At 54.5% G+C, this 22,611-nt stretch overlaps 2 protein-coding genes across 2 annotated transcripts; one reads left to right on the top strand and one right to left on the bottom strand.

The window, feature by feature from the left end:
• Positions 1 to 7,362: 7,362 nt before the first annotated feature.
• Positions 7,363 to 9,208, top strand: LOC134500781 (protein SCO2 homolog, mitochondrial). Its single transcript, XM_063308188.1, has 2 exons — positions 7,363 to 7,443; positions 8,201 to 9,208. Exons 1-2 carry the CDS (start codon positions 7,386 to 7,388, stop codon positions 9,154 to 9,156), a joined length of 1,014 nt encoding a protein of 337 aa, XP_063164258.1. The 5' UTR covers positions 7,363 to 7,385; the 3' UTR covers positions 9,157 to 9,208.
• A 1,084-nt stretch (positions 9,209 to 10,292) lies between these two features.
• Positions 10,293 to 22,484, bottom strand: NCAPH2 (non-SMC condensin II complex subunit H2). The gene is made up of 20 exons (XM_063308671.1): positions 22,368 to 22,484; positions 22,116 to 22,217; positions 21,283 to 21,338; positions 20,540 to 20,624; positions 19,458 to 19,529; positions 18,179 to 18,258; positions 17,920 to 18,071; positions 17,368 to 17,463; positions 15,635 to 15,756; positions 15,455 to 15,526; positions 14,372 to 14,438; positions 13,930 to 14,037; positions 13,367 to 13,420; positions 13,087 to 13,157; positions 12,597 to 12,690; positions 12,416 to 12,484; positions 12,027 to 12,082; positions 11,575 to 11,676; positions 11,345 to 11,494; positions 10,293 to 10,563 (listed from the first exon to the last, which is right to left on the bottom strand). The coding sequence occupies exons 1-20, from the start codon at positions 22,473 to 22,475 to the stop codon at positions 10,423 to 10,425; spliced, it is 1,857 nt and encodes a 618-aa protein (XP_063164741.1). The 5' UTR covers positions 22,476 to 22,484; the 3' UTR covers positions 10,293 to 10,422.
• Positions 22,485 to 22,611: the final 127 nt, after the last annotated feature.

Genomic DNA, 22,611 nt, shown 5'->3' with positions numbered 1-22,611 from the left:
AGAGTAAAATACAGTATAAATGCAATTTGAATAAAAACATATATGATACAATACAATCAAATGCAACTGGGAAACACCATATAAATTAAGCAGCAGCAGGCAGTCTTTCAAAATCTGAAACATGAGAAATTAAAAGGCAATTAAAAGCCCTTTACAGAAACAGGAAACAGGAAGCTCTTCGCCTGGCACCTAATGTGAGCGCCACTCATGGCCCCGGCATCGCTGCCACACACAAACAAGGAAAATGCCTGCCAAGCCCCCCCCCCCCCCCCGGTGGATGAGATAGTAAACATAAGTGGCTAACTCACCGTGATGTACTAGAATTTTCCCAAGAGAAGATTTGACAATAGAAGGATATCCTTGTTAATGGTTTTATTATGTACAATTACCAGAAAGATTTGAAGTGGATAAAAGATTTTATGGTTTGAAACAGAATTGTGTACAAATGATGAACATGTTATTGCGAAAATGTATAATTTGTTGAGACAGAAGAAGTGAAAGAATGCATGATGAAACGGGCTAAAAAGTTGGTTACAATATACAAATGGAACAATGGGAGAATATGTGGCTGAAAGGATTGCAATTTACATTGTGTTCTGTCCTTGAAGAGAATTTTTACAAAATGATGCATTGTTGGTGTTTGTCAGCAGAGAAATTGTCTAGAATGTATGTAAGTCCTTGAATGTCTTTACTTTACTAAATGTCTTTACTGGAAATGTGAACAACTCGAAGGGACGTTTTATCCGGCTTGGTGGGTGTGCAAGAAAGCTAGAAAACGTTGGATTCAAAAACACACCCTGATTCAGAGGAATGTAAAGATTAACATACAGCTGAGAGCAGGTTTTTCTTTGGGGCCATGGTTGAAAAAAGTCATGGAACTTTCTTTTTGCACGTGAAAACTGCAGCAAGATTATTGTATGCACAAAGGTGGAAAGATTCGGCTTTACCCACAATGGAGGAATGGCCGGTGAAGGTGATGGAACTTGCAGAGACGGCCAAATTGATTTCCTTGGTTGGTGAAAGGACAATATCTGCATTTATGGCTGACTGGAAATCCCTTATAGATTTTATGCACGAAACAGGAAAAAATGCACTTATGGCTTGCGGTTTTGATGAATAGGGGAAAAAATGGATAATAGAAAAACATGAGCTTTTTGTGTGATCACAGAGAGAACTTTCTAATCATACTTGAAGGGATCGGGAGCTTCTTCTTTCTATTTCTTTTTCTCCCTTCCTTCCTTCCTCCCTCCCTCCCTTCCTTCCTTCCTTCCTCCCTTCCTTCCTTCTTGTTATTCTTTATAAGATTGTGTTAGTTTTTATGTTCTCTTTAAAACTTAATAAAATTTACGTATTAAAAAAAACTGGGGCGAAGTAGGCTGCGTAACTGCGTTCACACAACGTAGGGGCCCAGTCTGAGACGGGAGGATCATTTGGGTTGGGAGGGGGTGGGAGCCCAGCCCTCGCCGGAGGCCTCCGAGGGGGGTGGGATCCAGGTCACCCTCCCCAGCCACGAGAGGCCTTGTGGGTCGGCCGGTTAGCATGAGATGCGCTCGGTTAGCCCGGGTTCTGGCTTTCTCCCCTGCTGTGAAACTGGACAGGAAGAGCAATCAGAATTCAGTTGTCACTGTTGTTTATAGCTGGTGTTTAGAAATGAACGCAAGGGCATTTCTCTTAACAAAAGGTGTTTAAATGTCCTTGCTTCCTCCCTCCCTCCCTCCCTTCCTCCCTCCCTATCCGTTTCAAAGCCGAAGAGCAGGCGTTTGTCCGTAGACACTTCCGCAGTCATGTGGCCGGCATGACTAAACAGAACACTGTTACCTGCCCGCCGAAGCGGTACCTATTGATCTACTCCCATTGGCATGTTTTCCCATGCTAGGTTGGCAGGAGCTGGGACTAGCAACGGGAGCTCACCCCGCCACGCGGACGTCCATCGCCGACCTTCCGATCGGCAAGCTCAGCAGCTCAGCGGTTTAACCCTATGACTCAAAATAAACTCTAAACTTCTTCATGGGAAGGAGAAAATCAAAATATGTCACTTAATCTCCTTGAAATAACAATGGTCTTCCGCATTGCCACTACACATATACAATCAAATCAAATCAAATGCAAGTGGGAAAAACCATAAAAATTACGCAGCCGCAAGGTAGTCATTCAAAATCTAAAACAGGACAAATTAAAATACAATGAAAAGCCAGTTAAAAAGCCTTTGCGGAAAAGAAAACAGGAAGCTATTTGCCTGGCACCTAACGTGAGCGCCACTTGAGCCTCCCTGGGGAGGCACCCCATCATGGCCATGGCATCTATGCCAAAAAACAAGAAAAATGCCGGCCAAGGCCCCCCCACTGTGGCAGGCAGTCAACTGTTGCTGCAGAACTGCGTTCACACAACGTAGGGGCCTAGTCTGAGACGGGAGGATCATTTGGGTTGGGAGGGGGTGGGAGCCCAGTCCTCGCCGAAGCCCTCCGAGGGGGGCGGGATCCAGGTCACCCTCCCCAGCCACGAGAGGCCTTGTGGGTCGGCCGGTTAGCATGAGATGCGCTCGGTTAGCCCGGGTTCTGGCTTTCTCCCCTGCTGTGAAACTGGGCAGGAAGAGCAATCAGAATTCAGTTGTCACTGTTGTTTATAGCTGGTGTTTAGAAATGAACGCAAGGGCATTTCTCTTAACAAAAGGTCTTTAAATGTCCTCGCTTCCTCCCTCCCTCCCTTCCTTCCTTCTTGTTATTCTTTATAACATTGTGTTAGTTTTTATGTTCTCTTTAAAACTTAATAAAATTTACGTATTAAAAAAAACTGGGGGCGAGGTAGGCTGCATAACTGCGTTCACCCAACACGGGAGGCTAGTCTGAGACGGGAGGATCATTTGGGTTGGGAGGGGGTGGGAGCCCAGCCCTCGCCGAAGGCCTCCGAGCGGGGCGGGATCCATGTCACCCTCCCCAGCCACGAGAGGCCTTGTGGGCCGGCCGTCCCAGCATGAGATGCGCTGGGCTAGCCTGGGTCCTGGCTTCCTCCTCTGGTGTGAAACCAGCCGCACCGTCTCGCAGCCCGATCGGTTCAACCATCCTGGAAGTCTCTTCTGGCCAGCCTCCAAGGGGGAGAAGCCACCCCCTTCAGAGGGAGTCTCCCACTGTTGGACAGATCTGACCATCAGGGAGTTCTTCCCCCTATCTCAGTGAAATCAAAGGAGCTGCCCCCGTTATTTCTGGCCCCGGTTGCCAGCGGAAAACGTCTGCTAGGAAAACCTTCCTGAGCCCCATAAGACTCCGTGGGGTGGATGGAGACTCCCGAGGTGCCACTTCTCCACACTCTCGGGGCACCTAACAGGGATCCCCAAAGCTCCCCGAGCAGCAGGTTAGGCAGTGGGTTGGCAAGCTCAGTGTCGACAACCGGAAAGAGAGAGCGCCACAAAGCATTGGCACGCAGCGCCACGAGGCAAAAGTCGCCTTCTTCCCTTTGGAAAGAAATCAAGGAAGGAGAAGAGTAGAAGGAACAAGGAAGCAAGCTCTTTAAGCAGTCCAAGGCTGGATTTGGTGGGTCATCAAACAACATTTGCAGCAGTTGCCAGCTCCAAACTCTGCTCATGCCACATTGTGAAATGTTTTCTATAAACCCACTTATGTCACATTGTATTTAGCACACAGACACACACACAGAGAGCAATTTACAACCCTATATCTGCCAACATAAGAATATTGATGTCCTTATTTGTGCTTCCCGGTCTCCCAGTCCCCAAAGAGTTAGAACAGGCCAAGATGTGAATAACTGCAACTGAAGCCACCTTTGGCCTGAGCGACCAGCTCTTCCCTGAGCTCAGACTGGAAACCTGGTCATAGGATGAGTTAACTGCTTACTAGTTTACTGAAACCATCATTCACCATGAATGCAAAGTACCCTGTGGAACAAAAGACACCCCCCTGGGAAAGCCCCCCTGCTCCTCCTCTCCCTGAGCCTTTTCAAGGCTCACGAGGAATTTAGATGCTCCCTTCCTGCCTTTGTTCAACGCTTGACAGTTGGACTGTCTCCTCCAGGTGGAATCTGCCCATCCTGTGAGACCCAGGAGAGAGGGCTTGCTGGGGATCCTGACCTCTCAGGAGCGTCACCACCAGGGACCACCCTGGATGCAACCCCAGCCAGATCATGGAAGCATAGAATGACAGGGCTGGAGAGGACCTTGGAGGTCTTCTGGTCCAGGAATCCTCAGGCCATCCCAGGCAAAGGGCTCTCCAAGCCCTGCTTTAAAATCTCCAGTGATGGAGCCTCTGGGACTCAAGGAGACAGGCTGGTCTACTGCTTCATAGTTCTCACAGGGCCAGAAGCCTACGAGACCCCTCCAAATCAGCCCCCCTGCCCTGGAACCCCATTCCCCAGAATAGGAGTGGCTGCTCCCTTGCTATTCCTTTGGTGACCATCAGGACTTGGGTGCTTAGAAGAGCTTTGGGGGTGGCAAGGAGTGTTCAGTGGCTCCTGAAGGCATGGCACCTGTGAGTCTTGGGGCAGTAGGGGGGTTTCATAATGGGTTGACAACCCGTGACCCGTTGGGTCATCATTTCAGAGATATTCCCTTACCAGATTCTTCAATGCCTTCAACAATGGCAGTGTAATGAATGCCTATTCTAAAACACTATCAGACTCATGAGCAGGAATTCAAAGATATCTGATTTATTGAAGAATAGCATGCAGGATCACAGAGAAAGCGGAGAATGATGAAAGCGCACCAAATTCAAACTAAAAACCCTCGGTGCAAATGAGATCCCTCCCCCCGTAGACTCTTCCCAGGCTCACAATCCCAGGTGCTCCTAACGGTTCCTGATGGTCTGCGGGAAAAGTCCCTGAGCAGAGAAAATAACCCAAACACGTTCCATTCTCCTGATTCCACATACAGAGCTTGGCACAAGGTCTCACAGCAGCTCCCTCCTGAACAGAAACGCGCGTCAGCGCCATGGCACAGGAAGCGTTACGATGTATAGTGTATATTGAAACCATGAACATGACAGGCAGACCTCCTAAAGTACTGCCTGGGAAAGTTCTTAAAAAGCAGCTTTGTGGGCATCCTTCAAGTCAAGGACATTCCCAACAGCTGACAGTTGGTCCATGTCCAGCATGGTGCAAAGGTGAAGGAAAACCCAGGTTCAAGCCTTCCGTCAACCATGAAATTCACCAAGGGATGTTGGGCCTCTCAGCCCAAAGTGCCTCACTAGAGAAGGGGAAACTGAGGGATGGTGTTCCTGGACAGGATCAATCTAATAGACAAAGGCCGGACCCTGGAGGCCAATGTAGAGACACTCCAGGGAGGGACCTATCACTTATCTGGTACAAAGAAAGTCTGGCCCAGCTTGGAAGCCACACATGGGAGGAACTGGGGGATCACACTGTTCAGATCTCAGTTTGGACACAAGGGTTGGCTTGTTCCTCCAGAGGTGCTCCACAGTCTGCTGGTGCTCACCAGCTTCCAAGGGACGGAACCATGGCTATAGACAGAGATCAGCCTGTCCTTGCATTGTGCCATTGTTTCCCCATATTTTCTTGAGAGCAAAGTTGGGTTTTACATCAGAGGAACCAACTGGGTTCTATCTGCTCTAAGGGGCAAATCAAGACAAGATTGTTGGTACCCTATATTTCTGGCTTCGCTGTCTGGCCCCCCCAGTAGTTCTGAGCACGGATGCAGTGCAGATGTTTGCTCAGCTGTGCACACGGAGTTGATGGATGGATGGATGGACGGGTTGATTCAGGAACTGAAAGCTGCTACTGGTAGTATTTCCGTGTTTTTTCTTAAATGAAGAAAGCTATTACTTCCAGCTAAGCCTTTAATACCCAGAGGCATAAAGTCCTTCAGGCTGATTGCTAAACTGTAAGTGAAGAACAATTGTTTGGCCATTATTGGCTCAAAGAGTTCTGGTGGGTTCATTTCCCAGAACCAAGGCTGTCTTGCAGGAAGACAGCAACATGCATTTTCGTCTCAAATATTTCTTTGCTGGCCGGTGGGGGGGACACCTCCCCACTTAGGGACACATGAATGTCTCCTCTGATGACAAGAGCCAAGGACACAGACCAGCATGTAGCTCTAAGCTGGTTACTCAATCGTCTTTGAGCATTTTGAAAATGGTCTGAGCCGAGCCTTCCGATGGTGCCGAAAGGACAGCATTGAACTTCGGAGGCTAATCCCGAGTTTCTCAACCTTGGCGAGTTTAATATGGGTGGACTTCCACTCCCATAATGCCCTAGCCAAGGTCGAGAAACAATGGGCGAACGCTTTAACCGTTTATCGTGGTTCCCAGATGCCCAGCTTGTTCTCGTCAATCCCGAGCGCCCACACAGTCAACCCCTGGCTGAGCTTGCTTGAGCCACCATCGCCCCCAGCTAGCAACGCCGAGGGGCTTCCTGGCCACGGCCAATGGGCGTGGTGGCGCAGCAAACGGGAAGGGCGCCTGGTGGCAAAGGGCCGGCCCCACGGGTGTGGCCAAGCGGGGAGGGGGCGAGCCGTTGGACCCCACCGGTTGCGAGCCGCGTGTGGCAAATGCCCGCCTGTAGGCTCCGAGGCCCCCATCTGGGTCTTTGCTGAGAGCCTGCCACTTCCGCCCCCCCGCCCCCCAGCAAGTTTTCCGGGCTACCTTCCTTGGCCTTCTTGCCGCTCCTGCCTAAAAGGGCTTCCAACGGCGGCCCCCGAGGCAACCGTCGGGAAGAGGTTTCTCCCCAGAGGGGCTTCCGGGCGGGCGTTGGGGGGCAGGGCTGGACCGCGGCAGGTGACCGGGGGCTCTTTCCAAGACCCCCGTCAGCCTTCGAGGGGATGACCTTTCCCGGGAGGGGCACAGGGTCGCCGGGCATGGCGGGAGGAGAGCGCGACGCCCCTCGATCAAACCCGCCCGAAGAGGGGCTGCCGGACGCCGGATGAGTTTCGGCCTCCCAAGGCCGCGCGAACCGCCCTTCTGCCTGGCCTCGGGGCGGATCAAACCGCCGCTCCGGCCTCCCCCGCAGGAGGGGGCGGGGGGCAGAGGAGACCCCCGCCCGCCCCCCGGCGACCGCCCGCCTTGGGAACGCCTCCGGCGGGAGGCCAATGCTGAGCGCGAGTTTGGGGGCCCTCCTCGGGGGCCCAAGGGCTCCCCAATCCCGGGCGCCAGCGAGGCCGCGAAGGGCCTCCAGAGGCGCCCGACTCCCGCTCCCCGCGTCCCACGCGAAAGGGGGTTCTGCGGGGGGTCGCTTCCTGCCGGTCCCCCCTTCTTTAGCCGGGGCTGGCGCTGGCCGGGGCCCTTTGCGCCCGATCCAAAGGCGGCTCCCCGGATCGCCCGGCCGCGCGCAGCCACCGAGCGCCCCCTGCCGACCGCTCCGCCCTCCGCAGGGCTCCCCCCCGCGGGGAAGGAAGGAGAGCAGCAGCAGCAGCAGACGAAGCACGCATGCGCGGGAGGAGCGGCACAGCCCAGGCGGCCCCGAAGCTGGAAGGAGGACGCGGAAGTGAGCGGGGAAACTCGTGGGTGGATGGGGGGGCCGGGGCTGCAATAAGTCCTGCCTTAGGATGGGATGGGGATGATGGGAGAGGGAGTGCCACGCCGGAGGCGGGCGCAGCTCTTTCCCGCTGGATCCGGCGCCCCTGAGCCTGCAAGCGCCGGGGGGCTGCGCAAGGGGGGCGCAGGAGCGGGGGGCGGCGCTGGGGGCGGGGGTCCTCCTCGCCGGGCCGGGGGCAGCGCCGCAGGACTTGCCGGGACCGCCGGCCCCAGAAGCTCCCCGGGGCCTGGGTCCGCGCGGCCCCGGAAGCCGCCGGCAGGAAGGGTCGCGGCGCATCTCCGCCGGTGGCAGCGGGCGCGGGCTCAGCAGGACCCCGGAGGCGGGCAGGGTCTGGGCTCCCGCCCCGCTTCAGCCCGGAGAGGGGGCTGGACGGCAGGACTGGCCGCGCAAAGCCGTGAGCGCACCGGCCAGTGGGGCAGAAGGCCTTTCCCTGGGGCTGGTGGGCCTTCGTCCTCCAAATCTTGGAAACACCTTGTGTGAAGGTCCAGCGCAGTCTTTCTCAACCTGGGCGGCTTTAAGATGGGTGGACTTCCACTCATCTTTAAGTCCACCCATCTTTAAGCCGCCCAGGTTGAGAAAGACTGGTCTAGCTTTTCCCTGCACTGAAGGAGAGGCAGCATTTTCCTGCTGTGATGGAGAATGGCCAGCCAGCTGAGGCCCACTAGTTATTTCCTTTCTGCACTGATTATTCTTTTTTCCCTTTCAGCTCTCTTGGGGATGTTTCGGTCCTTGGGCAGCCTGAGGCCTTGGCACGTGGGACCCCGCTCCACCCTCTGGGGGAGATGTGTGGCTGGCAGTGCCCGTCCCCAGCCCCTCTGCCTTAGCCAGCTTACCTCCGCACGCCACGGCCCAGGCTGGTGGCCCTCTCGGCTGGAGGTCTGGAAGCAGGGTGGCTTGCTGCCATTCTCTGCCCCCGCTGGCCAGCTTGCCTTTCCTAGAGGCGGCGGCGCTTTGATCTGGAGCAAGACTGTCTGGAGGCCCTTCTCCCAAGGGACCTCACAGACCCCCAGGCTGGAGCCCCAGTATTCCCTGAGGACTCGCCTGCTGGTGGTTTCCATCGTTAGCCTCCAGCTTCTGCTGGGCTGGCTGTATCTCCGCTCAGAGAAGCAGCAGCAGGAGAAGCAGAAACGCATCGAGGAGCTGAGGAAAGTGGCCATTGGCCAGGGCAACTTCCACCTGGTGGACCACACGGGGCGCCCCTTCTCCAAGGAGGACCTCAAGGGCAGCTGGGTCCTTCTGTACTTTGGATTCACCCACTGCCCCGACATCTGTCCAGAGGAGCTGGAGAAGATGAGCCGGGTGGTGGACCTGCTGGACCGGGACCCCCGGCTGCCCCGCCTCCAGCCGCTCTTCATCACGGTGGACCCCGAGCGGGACACCGTGGAGGCCGTGGCCAAGTACGTGAAGGAATTCCACCCGCGGCTGCGGGGGCTGACTGGCACCCCCGATCAAGTGCGGGAGGCTGGCCGGGCCTACCGCGTCTACTACAGCACCGGCCCCAAAGACCAGGACAATGACTACCTCGTGGACCACACGGTCATCCTCTACCTGCTCAGCCCAGACGGGCTCTTCCTGGACTACTACAACCGGTACAAGACGGACACCAAGATTGCCCAGAGCATCAAGGAGCACATGGCCACCTACCCAGGCCTCTTCGGCTGAGCCGGTGCTGGCGGGAGCGAGACGCTTTAAGGGTGAACAGGCAGTTGTCGATGCTTGGCTGAAGGGGCCCACCCTTGCGAGAAGGAAGTTGTGGATTGTGTGCACGCGCGTATACCATTTTGGAGGGATGAATTCTACAGGGATTGTCAAGGGAAAGATAATCATGCTCCAAAATGGTCTTTCACGCTGTATGCGTACTTGGCTCACGCTTCCTTATTTATTTGCATTCAGGCAGTGTTTGTACAATATGCTTAATGCAGATCAATTGCAAACCTAGTGTTGCATTCCTCCAACAGGTTAAATAGATTATTTTGGTTTAGTGTGATGCCAGCTTTTTAGTAGCTGCATTGCTTTACAACAGGAGCCTCAACAAAGCTGTTACAGCAACTGTTTTCAGATTGAGCCACACCAGTGTTTCTCAACCTGGGCGACTTTAAGAGGTGTGGACCCTAACCCTTAAAGTCGCCCAGGTTGAGAAACACTGCACATTAGGTTTTGGAAGCTAGAAGTTTTGGAGCCCAGATGCTCTTGCAGTGAGAGCCTCAGTGGGGCAAGACTCCTGATGCAGGTTTCATTTACACACAAGCGAGAACCACATTTGGCGCTGCACTTCTGTCACCTTCTGTTCCAGGAGAGGTCACCATGCGAACGATCTGTCTTGGGAGGAAAACCCGGTCATCCTTCTATTTCCTTTTCACCACCGCGGAACCCCTCCCGCTGGCAGGTCGGAACAGCAGCCCGAGACTGTTTACCCCAAGGGTCTGGGAGGGACGTCCGACCTTTGCTTCCTCTGCCTGCTGACGTTTATGTGGGGGGCCTCCCCTCCCCATCTCTGGAGCAAGAGCAGAACATCAAAGCCTTCCTCTTGCAGAGCGTGATGATTGCTAACAATTGCAGACCAGACTGGCTGCAGCTGGGCGGCAGCCATGGGGCACAAAGGCCCCCCTTGGGTCCAGGCCTTGCCCATGTCCTCCTCCTAGAGCAGGCAGCACAGAGGAGGAAGGCTACAGGCTTGGGGTCCTGTTGTGTGCGCGCCATTCAACAAGGAAAACTAGTCGCATGTCCCAGAGGCACTCTTTATTGGGGGAAAGCGTAGACTGGCCCAGGAAGGATCCGCTGCTGGGATACTGGGGTGGGGTAGGTGAGTGTGGGAGAAACTATACAGATATCATACATTTAAACACATGCAAATATGTATATACACACACACACAAACACACACAAACACACACACGTGCAGACACAGCACAGAGGAGAAGAGAGCCGTCACTGCTGGCTGAGGGAGGGAGCTGTGTACGTGTGAAAGCGCCGGTGGGCCCTTTCCTGGGTCAAGAGGCGCAGCGCCATGGTGTCCACTGCCTCCTCCAGGCCTGGCTGTTGGGAGATTTCCACGGTGTAGTCGTTTGCCTGGAGGAACACATTACAGGGCTGGAAGAATCCAATTTTGCAAAGAAATGGGTGGGGAAGGTCCTAGGATCCTAGAGTTGAGACTGCCTTAGAGATCATCTAGGCCCACCCCCTGCTGAAGGCGCATCCCCTAGAGCAGTGTTTCTCAGCTTTAAAATATATGGACTTTTAACTCTGGGAATTCCTCAGCCAGCCAGCCAGCTGCCAAAGTGGAGAAAGACTGCCCTAGAGCATCTCCAACAGGTGATCATCAACCATTCATGCAGGATAGCTCTCCCTTCGTGTGGCAGCCTGTTCCACTGGCTGACAGCTGGTACAGTCAGGAGGTTCCTAATCCTAGGTAAAGGTAAAGGTTTCCCTTGACATGAAGTCCAGTCGTGTCCGACTCTAGGGGGCGGTGCTCATCTCTGTTTTAAGGCCGAAGAGCCGGCGTTTGTCCGTAGACACTTCCGTGGTCATGTGGCCGGCATGACTACACGGAACGCCGTCACCTGCCCGCCAAAGCGGTACCTATTAATCTACTCACATTTGCATGTTTTCGAAATGCTAGGTTGGCAGGAGCTGGGACTAGCAACGGGAGCTCACCCCGCCGTGTGGTTTCGAACCGCTGACCTTCCAATCGACAGCTCAGCGGTTTAACCTGCAGCGCCACCGCGTCCCTAGCCCCAATCCTACTTGTAGTTTTACCCACTGGCTCTGGTCCTGCCCTGTGGGGCAACAGCCTGGCCCACAGCCCAGTTCCTCCGCCTCCCGGCCCCTCCCACTTCACAGGCATCCTCACCAGCTGCAGGGAGGCCAGCATGCAACGGCAGACCTCGAAGGCCGGCTGCCCTGCCACCAGGCTGGCGAACGAATGCCATTCACCCACACGGCTGAACCGGGACACCAGCTGGTCTCCGTAGTCGTGGATGTTGAAAGGGGCACGTGCTTCCTGCGCAAGCAGAGGTGCAATTAGATCCTGAACACCGTGCATTGTCTGTGCCCACATGTCTGCCCCATCCCTGACCTCACCTGGTCCTCGAGCTGCGGGCCCATCATCTCCTCCCAGTCACGGACGCGCCGGGACAGCACCGTCTCTCGGGCGTACTTCTGGGAGTGCGCCATGAACAGCTCCTGGAAACCAGCAGTGAGAAAGAGCGTGTCTCTCACAGCGAGGGAGAGGAACCGGCTCGGCTTAGATGCCCATCTCCCCCTGCCTCAGCTCAGACACTGCAGGAGGGGGGGCCTGTCGGCCTGCGGTGGGCATCTGGCAGTGCCCGGCAAATTGTACTTAAAACCGTAAGCTTCGTGAGCTGTGGTGTGCTTCATCGGACGCAAACCTCTTTGAAAGGCATCGGCTTGCGGGAGCTTCCCAGCTGCCGTGAGGAAAAACCGCTTTGGAGCTGGGTGGCCTTCGCAAATCTGATTAAAAGTCACCACCACCACCTAAACTCTCTTCCTAGGCGGAGGAGCAGGATACGTACCACGTTCTTTCTCACCAGCTCCTCGTAGCTAAGGGAAGAGGGGATTTCACCGGGATCTGAAAGCAAATTGAGAAGCTGAGGGGTCCCACCGAACCTCTTACGATTCCCTTCCCCGCCTCAGAGGACGGGTGGATGGAGCTGAAGTGGGAAACGTGGGGTAGCAGTGGCCACGGTGCCCTCCTCCCCTGCCTGTAACTGAGCCGCCACCTTTGGGTTTCACATCGTGTCCATGGCTCAGTCATGTTTCATGGCACCATCCCTTTCCATATTCGCGGACAGAGGAGCTGGGAAAGCTTGTGATGCCAGCCTCACCCTCAGCTTGCCCAGCATGTCGGAGTGGCAGAAAAGGAGCCCTGACAACCAGGAGAGGGACACTGCCCGGCCGTTACCTGCCACACTGCCCGCCACTGCTCCTGGGGCTTCTGACGGGAGAGTGTCATCGTGCTCCAGAAAGTCCTCTGCAAGAGCAGGAGAAGATGCTCCAGCAAAGCCAGGCCCAACGAAGGCAGCCTTCGGACCGGGGGGGGGGGGGGAGGCCGTCCTCCGGCCCAGGCAGTGCAGGAGAGATACCTGGCCCGCCATCAGCACCCTCGTCCAGGCTGTCCTCCTCCCGTCCCACCTCCAGAGCACCGGGCTCCTCAAGCCGCATCTCCAGCAGCGGAACCTGGTCAAGGGGAAAAAGAAGCGAGCCGGCTCTTCCTCCTGTCCTGGGCCTCTCATCCTTCCACCTATTTGCGAGGTTTCCAGGTCACAGCCAAGCGGAAATGAACCCGCCGCTTCTCTGTCTTGGGAAGCGGCCTGTGGTATTTAAAAGGGTGCCCGTTTTAGCATCACATCACACGGGAAACCGTTTTTCTGGCCCCGGCCCCACAGGAAGAGTCCCTTAAGGCCCGTAGAAGACCAAGATCCTGAGCCAGGGAGGCTGCAGGAAGCGCCTCCTTCCCCGGGACTTCGTCTTCGCTGGTCCCACCTCCTTCAGCCACATCGCCTGCCCCTTTCTGTGTGCAAACTGAGTAAGCCAGCCCATGTTTCAGGGATCCCCGCGGCCCCTTTCAGTCACCAATCTCTTCTGCAGTCTCCTCTGGGCCACCAGGCGCTCCTTCACATGCTTCCAGTACAGAACGTCGAGATCTGCTCAGAAATGAAAAAACTGCACTGGGTGCCCCTAAGGCCAGGCCCTTCCCTGGCCCCAACTACCCCTTCCCTGCCCCCCCATCCCGCCCCTGCTTCCTGGCTCTTCCTGCAGGGACGGGGTGCCTCCTCCCTGCGGAGCCCCCAACCCCAAAGGAAGCCAGCCGGCCAGCCGGGGTCCCCTTTCCCTACGTGTCACAGCCACTCACCAGCAAACGTGGGGCCTTTCCTCCTGCCCCTCTGGCTGCCGGATCGGTCAGGCTCTGGAAGCAAGCAAGCAAGCAAGGCAGTCAGTCTGCTGAGGCTGCAGGGGAGGTGGGGGGCGCAAGAGGCTTCTTGGGCACAGCAGCCCTTTGGTCTCTCCTCCTCCACCCCATGGCACAGAAAGAATGTTCGAGCCACGAGGTCAGAAGCAGAAGCAAGGCACAGAGAGGGATGGCAGGGAGAGGTCCCCAGAAACTGCCATCTTGGGCTTTCAAGATGGAATCAAACCCCTGGCTGTGGCTCAACAGGACAGGGAAACAGCCACTGTCCTGGCATGCTGTGTGAACTAGTTAAAAGTTAAGTTATAATACGGTTCCTCTGTTGGGGCATCGCATGTTATGTGAACGCAGCAAGGGCGTTTTTATCCTGGGTTAGGATTAAGAGCGCTGTGCGAACCCAGCTGCAGTGGATCTTGAGCCAGGAGCCTCCGGGGCAGAGCGAGGGAGGGGCTGCCTCCGAGCTGGGCCGAGACAGCTAGGCAAAAACAGCCCACAGCCAGGGCGCTCACCGGTGGATGAAAACCACGACGCAAACTCCTGCAGCTTGCTGGACAGCCGCCTCTTCCGCTTGGTGCCAGGCAAATCATCCAGGCCGCGGGGCACTGTGAAGGGTCTGCCTGAAGCCAGAGAGGGAGGAGTGTGGGTAGGAACCGCCTGGGGCTGCAGGACCCCCTGCTGCTCCCTCAAGGCCCAGAAAAGCTGCCTCTGCTGCCCAGCCCTGGCCCTCTGACTGGCAGCGGCTGCTGGAAGGGCTCTTTCCACCCCGTCTGATCCTGACCACAAATCCAGCCTGCCCCGATAGCTGAGACCCCGCTTGCTTTTTATGTGCTTCGCCCTCTTGACTTGTTGACTGCACCGCACCCTGCGGACACCCCTGGCCTGCTGGTAGAGAGGCTCTGAGGCTGAAGGTGGCTGGCCCAGCTCCCCCCAGTCAGCCTGCGGCATCTGCACCTTTCTTCAGGGGCTTGTCCTCTGAGGAGCTGAAAGGGTCGAGGCTGCGCCATGGGTCCGCCGCCTCCTGGAAGAGAAGGAGAAGCAGCCGTGGGCCTGGTGCCCAGAGACCGGGCGAGACCAAGGCCGGCTCTAAGAGCTACCGGGTGGTCCAGAGCTGGGCCTCGCCACGGCTCGCTTGGCGCAGAGGATGCAAAGGAGCCTGAGCCGGATTGGCCAAAGACGCGCCTGGGCCAGGCCTGTTCCCGGCTTTGGAAGCTTCCCTAGAGCAGAGGGGAGCAGCTGCCCCTTGTGGGTCCCTCGTGTCCGGGTTCTGCTCTGATGCCAGAGGAGCGCCTAAAGGTTCATGGCTTATAGCCGTGAAGGGACACCTTCTCCCTGGAGTTGTTCAACCTGTTGTTACAACCACCAGCTGATGGCCACCACTGCACCTCGTGGCAGAGAGCTCCGTGAATCAACGCCTTGCTGCGTGAAGGTGCATTATCTTTCATCTGAGCCGCCAGCCAGCAACCATCCCCCACTGTGGGAGATCATCCTGGGCTAGGTGTCTACTTCTTGAGGCAGAAACAGAATCAGACTGCCACTTTGCTGTGAACCAAGCTTTCACCCCACGCAAGGGAGGACTTCTTTGCATGGGCAACTTGGGGTCAATGCTGAGCAGGCCAAAAGGATGCTCAGATGCCGCTCCAGCGCCCCGACTTCTGACCCCCGCCTCCACCACGGTCCTTCTGCCTCGTGAGCAAGCCAAGGGAGGGAACGCACTGTGCACATGACCTACGACACGGCAAAACCCTCCGTGCCTAAATGGGGGACCTCTTCAGAGCAAATCGAGGACCACGGTGAGCACGCGAAGTACTGTGCTGAAGTCAGACAGGGTCCAGAAAACAAAATGAGGTTTTGGAGATTCCTAATGCCCACTGACATCCGGATAGTACTGACAGAAGTTAAAACTCTGGGTTGATACTGTTCTCCAATTTCTTCTGACATTCACGGAATGTAAGGTACGCTCCAACCCAGTTAAAAATATCAAAAGGGCCCTGAAGCACCACTGGCAAAGGGTGGGCTGCTGTACAGGATGCTTACCTTGAGGTGGGCATTTGCATCCAGGGCAGGGGGTCTCTCCCGCAACATGTATCCTTTCCTCCGGGGGGCGCTCTAGGAGACAGAGGAAGCGGCTGCCTGATCCCCAGAGCACACTGAAGGAGCCCTTGCGGGGCCCTCAACCACTCCACCGTAGACGGCCCTCCCACCTGCCTGCCATACCGTCTGAAGTGCGACGTGTTCCTCCGCTCCGGCGTGGGAGACATCCAGGCCCTCCTCTGGGACGTCTGCCAGGAAGTCGTCATAGCCCTCCTTGTTGTCACCCGTGGGGTTGGCTGCTCCTGCTGGGGGGCACCAGGGAGGAAAGAGAGGGAATTAAGAGTTCAGCCCTGCACAGATCAGAGTGGCTACCTGCAACTGCCTGCTTCCCCCTGTAATGGGAGGAAGGAAGAACCTCGAGGGACAGGAGGAAGAGCTGCAGCCAAGACAATGGGCAGATAAAAGAAACCTGAGTCTGGACCAGAACTGCAACCTGAGAAAGCGTCTCAGGCAAAACCCTCCCTAGTTCTCGTGAAGATAAAGAAAGCGCATTCAGACTTGCAAGGTTTTGTTACTATAACCTTACCATAAAAATAGTAGTAGCTTGTGTGTATTTGGTTTCCAAGTTCGGTGTTCCTTGGAGGGCTGACATCAATCTTGCAAGTCTCAGTGTGCTCCCCCCCCCCCAAAAAAAACCTTCCTCGTCATGAGAATTAGGATGTCTGAGGAGCTTTCTCAAATTACATTTCTGTCCTGGACTCAGATGTCTTTATCTGACTGTTGTCTTAATTGCAGCTCTTCCACCTGTTCCTCGCAGTTACTCCTGCTGCCCATTACACCATGCTTGGGATGTATAAACGATGCCACATGTGTGTCCAGTGTTTTGGTCCACACGCAGAAAGAAATGGTGCTTGTTTTTTCCAAAGACAGACCAAAACAGAATTGTTCCAGGCAGGAGGGGGAAGGGGCTGAACGCATCACACTGAAACCTTTAGTTACTGCCCTGTCACAGATCAGAAGATCCTTCTGACTTCATGGGATGCCCCTCCACCCCAACCCTTCTTATTCCGGGGTGTGTTTGGCCCTTGCTTAGTTTTACAGTTGCCCACGATGCTTATTTTTTTTTAAATCTGATTGTAATCTTGAGTATAGTTTTTGCCTCTTTCCTTTGACCTTGTGCCCCAGCCAGACCCCATTAGGAATGGACAGGCTATAAATATTGTGAAATGAGTCAGCGCAGGGGCTGGGGGCAGAGAAGGAGGGAGAGGTGTTGGAAAGACAGACAGAGGTACAAGCAAGCTCAGAGCTGCTGAAGGGGTGGCGGGGTGGCACACTCCAGCCTAGTTCTGCCCGCTCTGTAAAATCACTCCAGAATCCCTCCCAGCTTTGATTTGTCCAAGGGCTTGAACAGCCAATGTTTCTGGATTTTGTTTCTGATGCAAAACAGTTTGGCAGAATTTCCCGAACACAAAGACTTGTTCCGGTTCGAAACAAAACCTGTTTTCCATCCCATGCATTTTAGCTGGGTGAATCTATTAGCTTTCTAGGAGCCCTATGGTGCAGCTTAGGCTGAGAAGGAAAACCTGAGCACGCGGAAGGTGCTGTAGCCAAACAGTGGATTCTCTGAAATTGACTTTTTTTAGACGATTTGAACAAAATGACTCCTCTGTCCAGTGCATCGACCTGTATAGCCCCCGGTTGGTTCTGCGCTCTCATAAGCTGTCTCCAGAGTCTGCTAAAGGAAAGGCCACGTATAAAGTCTTTCAAGAGAGCCTAGCTACGTGGCTTGCAGAGGGCCCTTCGAAGAGCTGGTATCCCATTTCCAGAATGGGGTTTTGTATCAGGACATCTTCTAACCCTACATTCTTGGATACTCATTTTCCCGCCTATCAACCCACCAGGCCTCAGTGACTCACTTCCTTCTCCAGAGAAGTCCAGAGCAAGGACAGGGTTCTCGCACACACTGGCCTCCATGGGCGTGGAGCCAGCCGCTGGAGCAAGGCTTGGAACTCCTGCTCAGAAGCAAAAAGAATGTGAGGGCACATGCCAGCAGCCCCGCTTCTCCACTCCCAATCGACCAGTTTCACGTGGCACCCGGCGAAGAGGGAAGGTCCCAGATGACCTCCTGAATCCACGGCAGAAGCTCCTGAGGGAACCCCTCCGGCCTTGCTAGGCATCGAGCAAATACCCCCACCCCAAGGCAGGAGTTGCAAAGGACACACGCCACTGGAGGGAACGAATCCACAGCAGCGACGTTTGCCCCTGCCGTCCCAGTCCAATTTCCTTTGTGTGTTGCTGGCATTTTGCAAAGCAGCAGCTGCACATTAAGTGGGGGACCTTCCCACGCAAGCTGGGAAACGAAACCAAGAGCTAGAAGGAGCTGCATCTGTCGCTTTCCTTAAATTTCTATCCGGTTCCTCGCTGCACGTGACCCCATTTGGGAACAGCAGCTGTGAACCCAGTCGTACCCCTGGGATGGCTGCGGCCCCAGTCGCTGTTCCCCACCGGACACTGGGTCGGCGACAGTCCGGCCAGGTCCAGCAGGAAGAGGCCATTGCTATAAGGGGTGCAGGTGTTCATTCGGAAATCCTTCCGGCTGGCCAAGATCTCTCCCTTTTGGCTGCAAGGAAACACACCGAGATCAACTCGAGAAAGGCAGGGAGCGCCTCCTGCACCCCAGCGCTGGAGAACTAGGGGGCCCAAGAAGATCCGCCAACAGCCTCTCACCTAAAGAGGGGGTTGTCCTTCTTCTCGGCCTCCTCGGGTGGAATCAGGGCCATGGGAGTCAAGGGGACAACACTGACTGTCTGGAAAGGCAAACAGGGAAATCTATGAGCTGGAGAAAGGAAGTACAGGGAGTCCTCGGCTTACAACCATTTGTTTAGCGACCGTTCGAAGTTACAACAGTGCTGGAAAAAGTGACTTACGACGGCTGCAGCATCCCTGTGGTCACGTGATCAAAATTCAGGTGCTTGGCAACCAGCTTGCACTTACAACAGCTGCAGCGTTCCGGGGTCAATTGATTGCCATTTGCAACCTTCCCGGTGGGCTTCTGACAAGCAAAGTCGATGGGGGAGCCAGATTTGCTTAACATCCATGGCAAAAAAGGTCATAAAATCGGGCACGACTCACTTAACTGTCTCGCTTAGCAATGGAAGTTCTGGTCCCAATTGTGGTCATAAGTCGAGGACTACTTGTAGGGCGTGGCAGGGGTGCTGGGGGGCAGGGAAGGGATTCAGGAAGAATCACCTGTTATCCTAAGCCCTGGCTCGGGAGCAGGACAGGTAGCCCACTACAGCCCACCAGCGTCCGCTGCCCGCTCAGTAATCTGACACCACCTCAGGTCCCTCAAGAGTACAGGGGGTAAACTGCAGCTAGGCGGGGCTCCTGAAGTTAAAGCCCACCCATTCCACTTTACAGTTTAGGAGGCAGCTAAGACATATTCTCCTGGAGCTTTTAAGATTTCAGCATTAAGTACTTACTGATTTAGCATTTAAGGTTTTATAGTCCTTGAGGATTCCCGAAGAAACACAATTTGCATGTTTCTTGCTGAAGGCTTCTTGCCAGCCATGACGGACCCATGGAATACTACTATTCTATGGTCTCACAGCTACACTTTGACAACCGCTAATGTGAATAAGCAAGGTACTGCTTGAGAAGAGTTTAAGGCTGACTTAAAACAGGGATATTGGAGTGCGTAAAAAGCATACCTCTTCATCCTTTTTTTTTAATTAAAGAATGAACTGTGGAATTTTCCCAAACCATCATTTGCCAAGGTAAGCTTAGATAGGCTTAGCTGCCACACACGGATGCTGAACCCCCTGTGGTTAAATCAACACCCACCAATCTTGTACAAAATGGGCTTTCTTTGCACAAATCTCATCTCTGGCATCTTTAAAAAAAACGGTATCCTGCTACGTCAGCCTTGGAACGGGGTGGGTAAAAGCAAGTCATACCCCGAATTCCTGATCTCCCCCAATTATTTATTTATTGCTAGCTCACTAACACTGCGCTGTTGGTCTTCCCTCAAGTCCATGTTTGCTCGGCTGGTGTCCTGGATGTCATCCAAAGAGAGGAACTGCATAGAGAAACAGAAAGAAACCAAAACAGCTTATCGGGGCCAGAAAACATCTCTGCCCCACCCTGGCAGGGTGGAATGAAAGGTGACCAAACAGGTTGTGGGAAGCGGCCAGGCTCCCTATTTGCCGTTCATTTACAATTCACATACAGGTAGTCCTCGTTTAGCAACTGCCTCTGATAGCAGCTGACAATTCACAAATACGACAGCAATAGCTTAAAAATTCATTTTTGGACCAAGGTGCATCCTTAAGACAACAAAAGTCTTCAGGATGGAACTGATTAAGGTCTGGTCAGTTTCAGACAGCAGCTGGCCCTAGGGTTCTAATTAGCTAATTAAGGTCACAGAGCTGAGCTTGTTAACTTGCTGTTAGCACCTTTTCAGGGAAGGGCTGTCCTGACCAGAAAAGCAGCTCAGGAGGAGATAGCTTGTTTAATCACTCTCCACCCTGCGAGGAAGCAAAAAAAGAAAGAAAACCGGTCAGACATAGGACACTTCAGGAGAACTTTCTCTGAATGAGAGGACAGCAACCAGCCATCTTTGCAACGTCTGTCATGTGGTTTGCTTAGCGACCCATTGCAGTCACTAAACGAGGACTACCTGTATCCCTCATCCTTTGGACTCAGGCTATACCACAGTTATAAAACCAGGAATCGTACATATCGGCATAACATATGAAGAGATAATTAGGCCACTGCTGTTTTTTTGTACCAGTCCCAGTTTATCCAAACCCTTCTAAGAGCATTGTGGCTCCACGGCTCCAAAACGGGAGTAGGCGTTTGCAAAGTCTTTTCCTGGCTACTACTCCATTTATGCATTATCTTTCAAAAGTAGTCTACAGCTTCCCGCCTTCTTTCTGGAAAAGATCAGTCTGAATCCTGCTCTGGTACCCAGATCATACTTATTTCTTGACAGTCGCTACGAGGGCCCATTCAGTCAAGAGCACAGGCTGGCCTACTGAAAGGGAGGAAACAAGCATGCTTCTGCATTACATTCACCCCGAATCTCACCTCTTCTTCTTCCTCTGCTCCTGGTCTGGCGCTGGTATCCCCACCAACCCCATCCACACCGACTGACGCAGGCTGTTTCTCACGCCTAATTTGTAGGAGCATTAAGATACAGAGACACAGGCGGGAAACAACCATGGTTTATTCCAAAAAATATTTTCAACAATGTAGTACCTGTTCTCATGCAACGCTCTCCCATAGGAGGAAGCTAAAATACAGGTAGCCCTCAACTTATGACCATTTGTTTGGTGACCATTTGAAGTTATGACAGCGCTGAAAAAAGTGACGTATGACCGGTCCTCATACTGACCACCATCACAGCATCCCCACGGTCAAGTGATCAAAATTTGGGCACTTGGCAACCAGCATATATTTATGATGGCTGCAGCATCCTGGGGTCACGTGATCGCCACTTGCGACCTTCCCAAGTGGCTTCCAACAAACAAAATCAAATGGGCGAAGCCAGACTCATTTAACGACCATAGCAAAAATGGTCATAAAACCTGGCATGACTCACTTAACGACTGCCTCACTTAGCGACAGATGTTCTGGTCCTGATTGTGGCCGTAAGCTGAGGACTACCTATAACACACTTTTCCAGCTTGGCATTAAAATAGATGAAGAGCTATTGGAGCAGTAAGAAAGAGAGCAGTTCAGGGATTTGCTCAGAACGGGAAAGAGCTCTGTCAGCCTCAAGAGATGGACATCAGTTTCCCTCCTTCCCATCCGAAAAGGGGCTTACTCACTTCTTATTGGAGATAAAATCAAGGGCCTGGTACACCAATGAGTAAAGATATTCCACCTGAGAAAACAAATACAACAGATTAGAGAATAAAATGGGGAATAATCCCCATTGGAACAGTTCCAGAGGAATTCGCTCTAAAAGTTCTGAAAAGGAAAACCGCGCCAGAACCTTCACAGCTCGGTGGCGCTCAAACAGACATTCCAAGAATGCCCAATGGGGGGCGGCCATCTCCTGTGGTCGGGTGGCAAATTACTCAATTAGTCCTCCTGAGGCTTTAGACTCCATTTCAGTGTCCCTAATTAAAACGACCAATCAAAGTAATCGGTATAAGACAGTGTTTCTCAACCTGGGCTACTTGAAGATGTGTGGAGGTCAGCTCCCAGAATTCCCCAGCCAACATACTTTAAGGTAGGTGGACTTCAGCTCCCAGAAGGGAATTCTGGGAGTTGAAGTGCACCCACCTTAAAGTTACCCTGGGAACTCTGGAGATCAAAGCCTGGAAGGGAAGATTAACCGCAGTGGAAAACTCCTTCTGCCTACAATCAGCTAAAAAACCCTCTTTACCCTTCAGAACCTTGCCAGAACAGAGTCCCGCCCTGCTCCCAACGCAGCTCCCGATTTTGTGACTTGAGACGGCATCCGGGGTCGGGGTGGGGGGCTCAGACCGAAATGAGCCCCCAGAATGACGGCCCGGGCGTGGAAAGAGGCCCGTCTCAGCAAAGGCTTCCAAAGCCGCGTCGTTGGTCCGTCCCGGGGGGCGCCTGTCCCCTCCCGGCCGTCCCTCAAGGCGCCCAGAGCCGACCCCTTCGCTGCGGGCCGCCTCCCCCCGCGCACCTTCTTGCTGTAGATGCAGGCGGACCCCTGGATGAGCAGCGCCGCCTCGATGAAGTTCATGGTGGTCCTCCCGCCGTCGAAGGAGATGCAGATCTGGTCCAGCTGCAGCGGGAGAGGCGCGGGGGCGGTCACGGGCCGGACTCGGGCCGGGAGGCCCTTGGCCGACCGGGGGGCAGTCCCTCCCCCCCGCCTTCCCTTCCAGGGTTGCTATGCGAGGAACGACACGCGCCCGGCCACCCCCCCACCTCCTACCTCCTCCAGGTACTCCCCCAGCTGCGTGGCCACGTCCACCTCCCAGTTCTTCGTGAGGTCCCGGATGGGCTGCAGGAAGTGCAGGAAGCGCGACTCCACGTCCTCCATGGCGAGGCGAGCGGCTCCGGGGCATGTGCAGAGGGCGGCGGCGGCGGCCGTTTCACTTTTCCCGCCTGCCCGCCGGCGGTGACGCCATCAGCGGGCGCCGCGGGCGCGACCGTCGCGCCGCGCGCGCCGCGCCGCT

Source organism: Candoia aspera, chromosome 7, assembly GCF_035149785.1.
Source record: "Candoia aspera isolate rCanAsp1 chromosome 7, rCanAsp1.hap2, whole genome shotgun sequence".
NCBI classification, from domain to species: domain Eukaryota; kingdom Metazoa; phylum Chordata; class Lepidosauria; order Squamata; family Boidae; genus Candoia; species Candoia aspera.
Note: the sequence above shows the minus strand (reverse complement) of the source record. Positions and strands in the feature narration are given on the sequence as shown.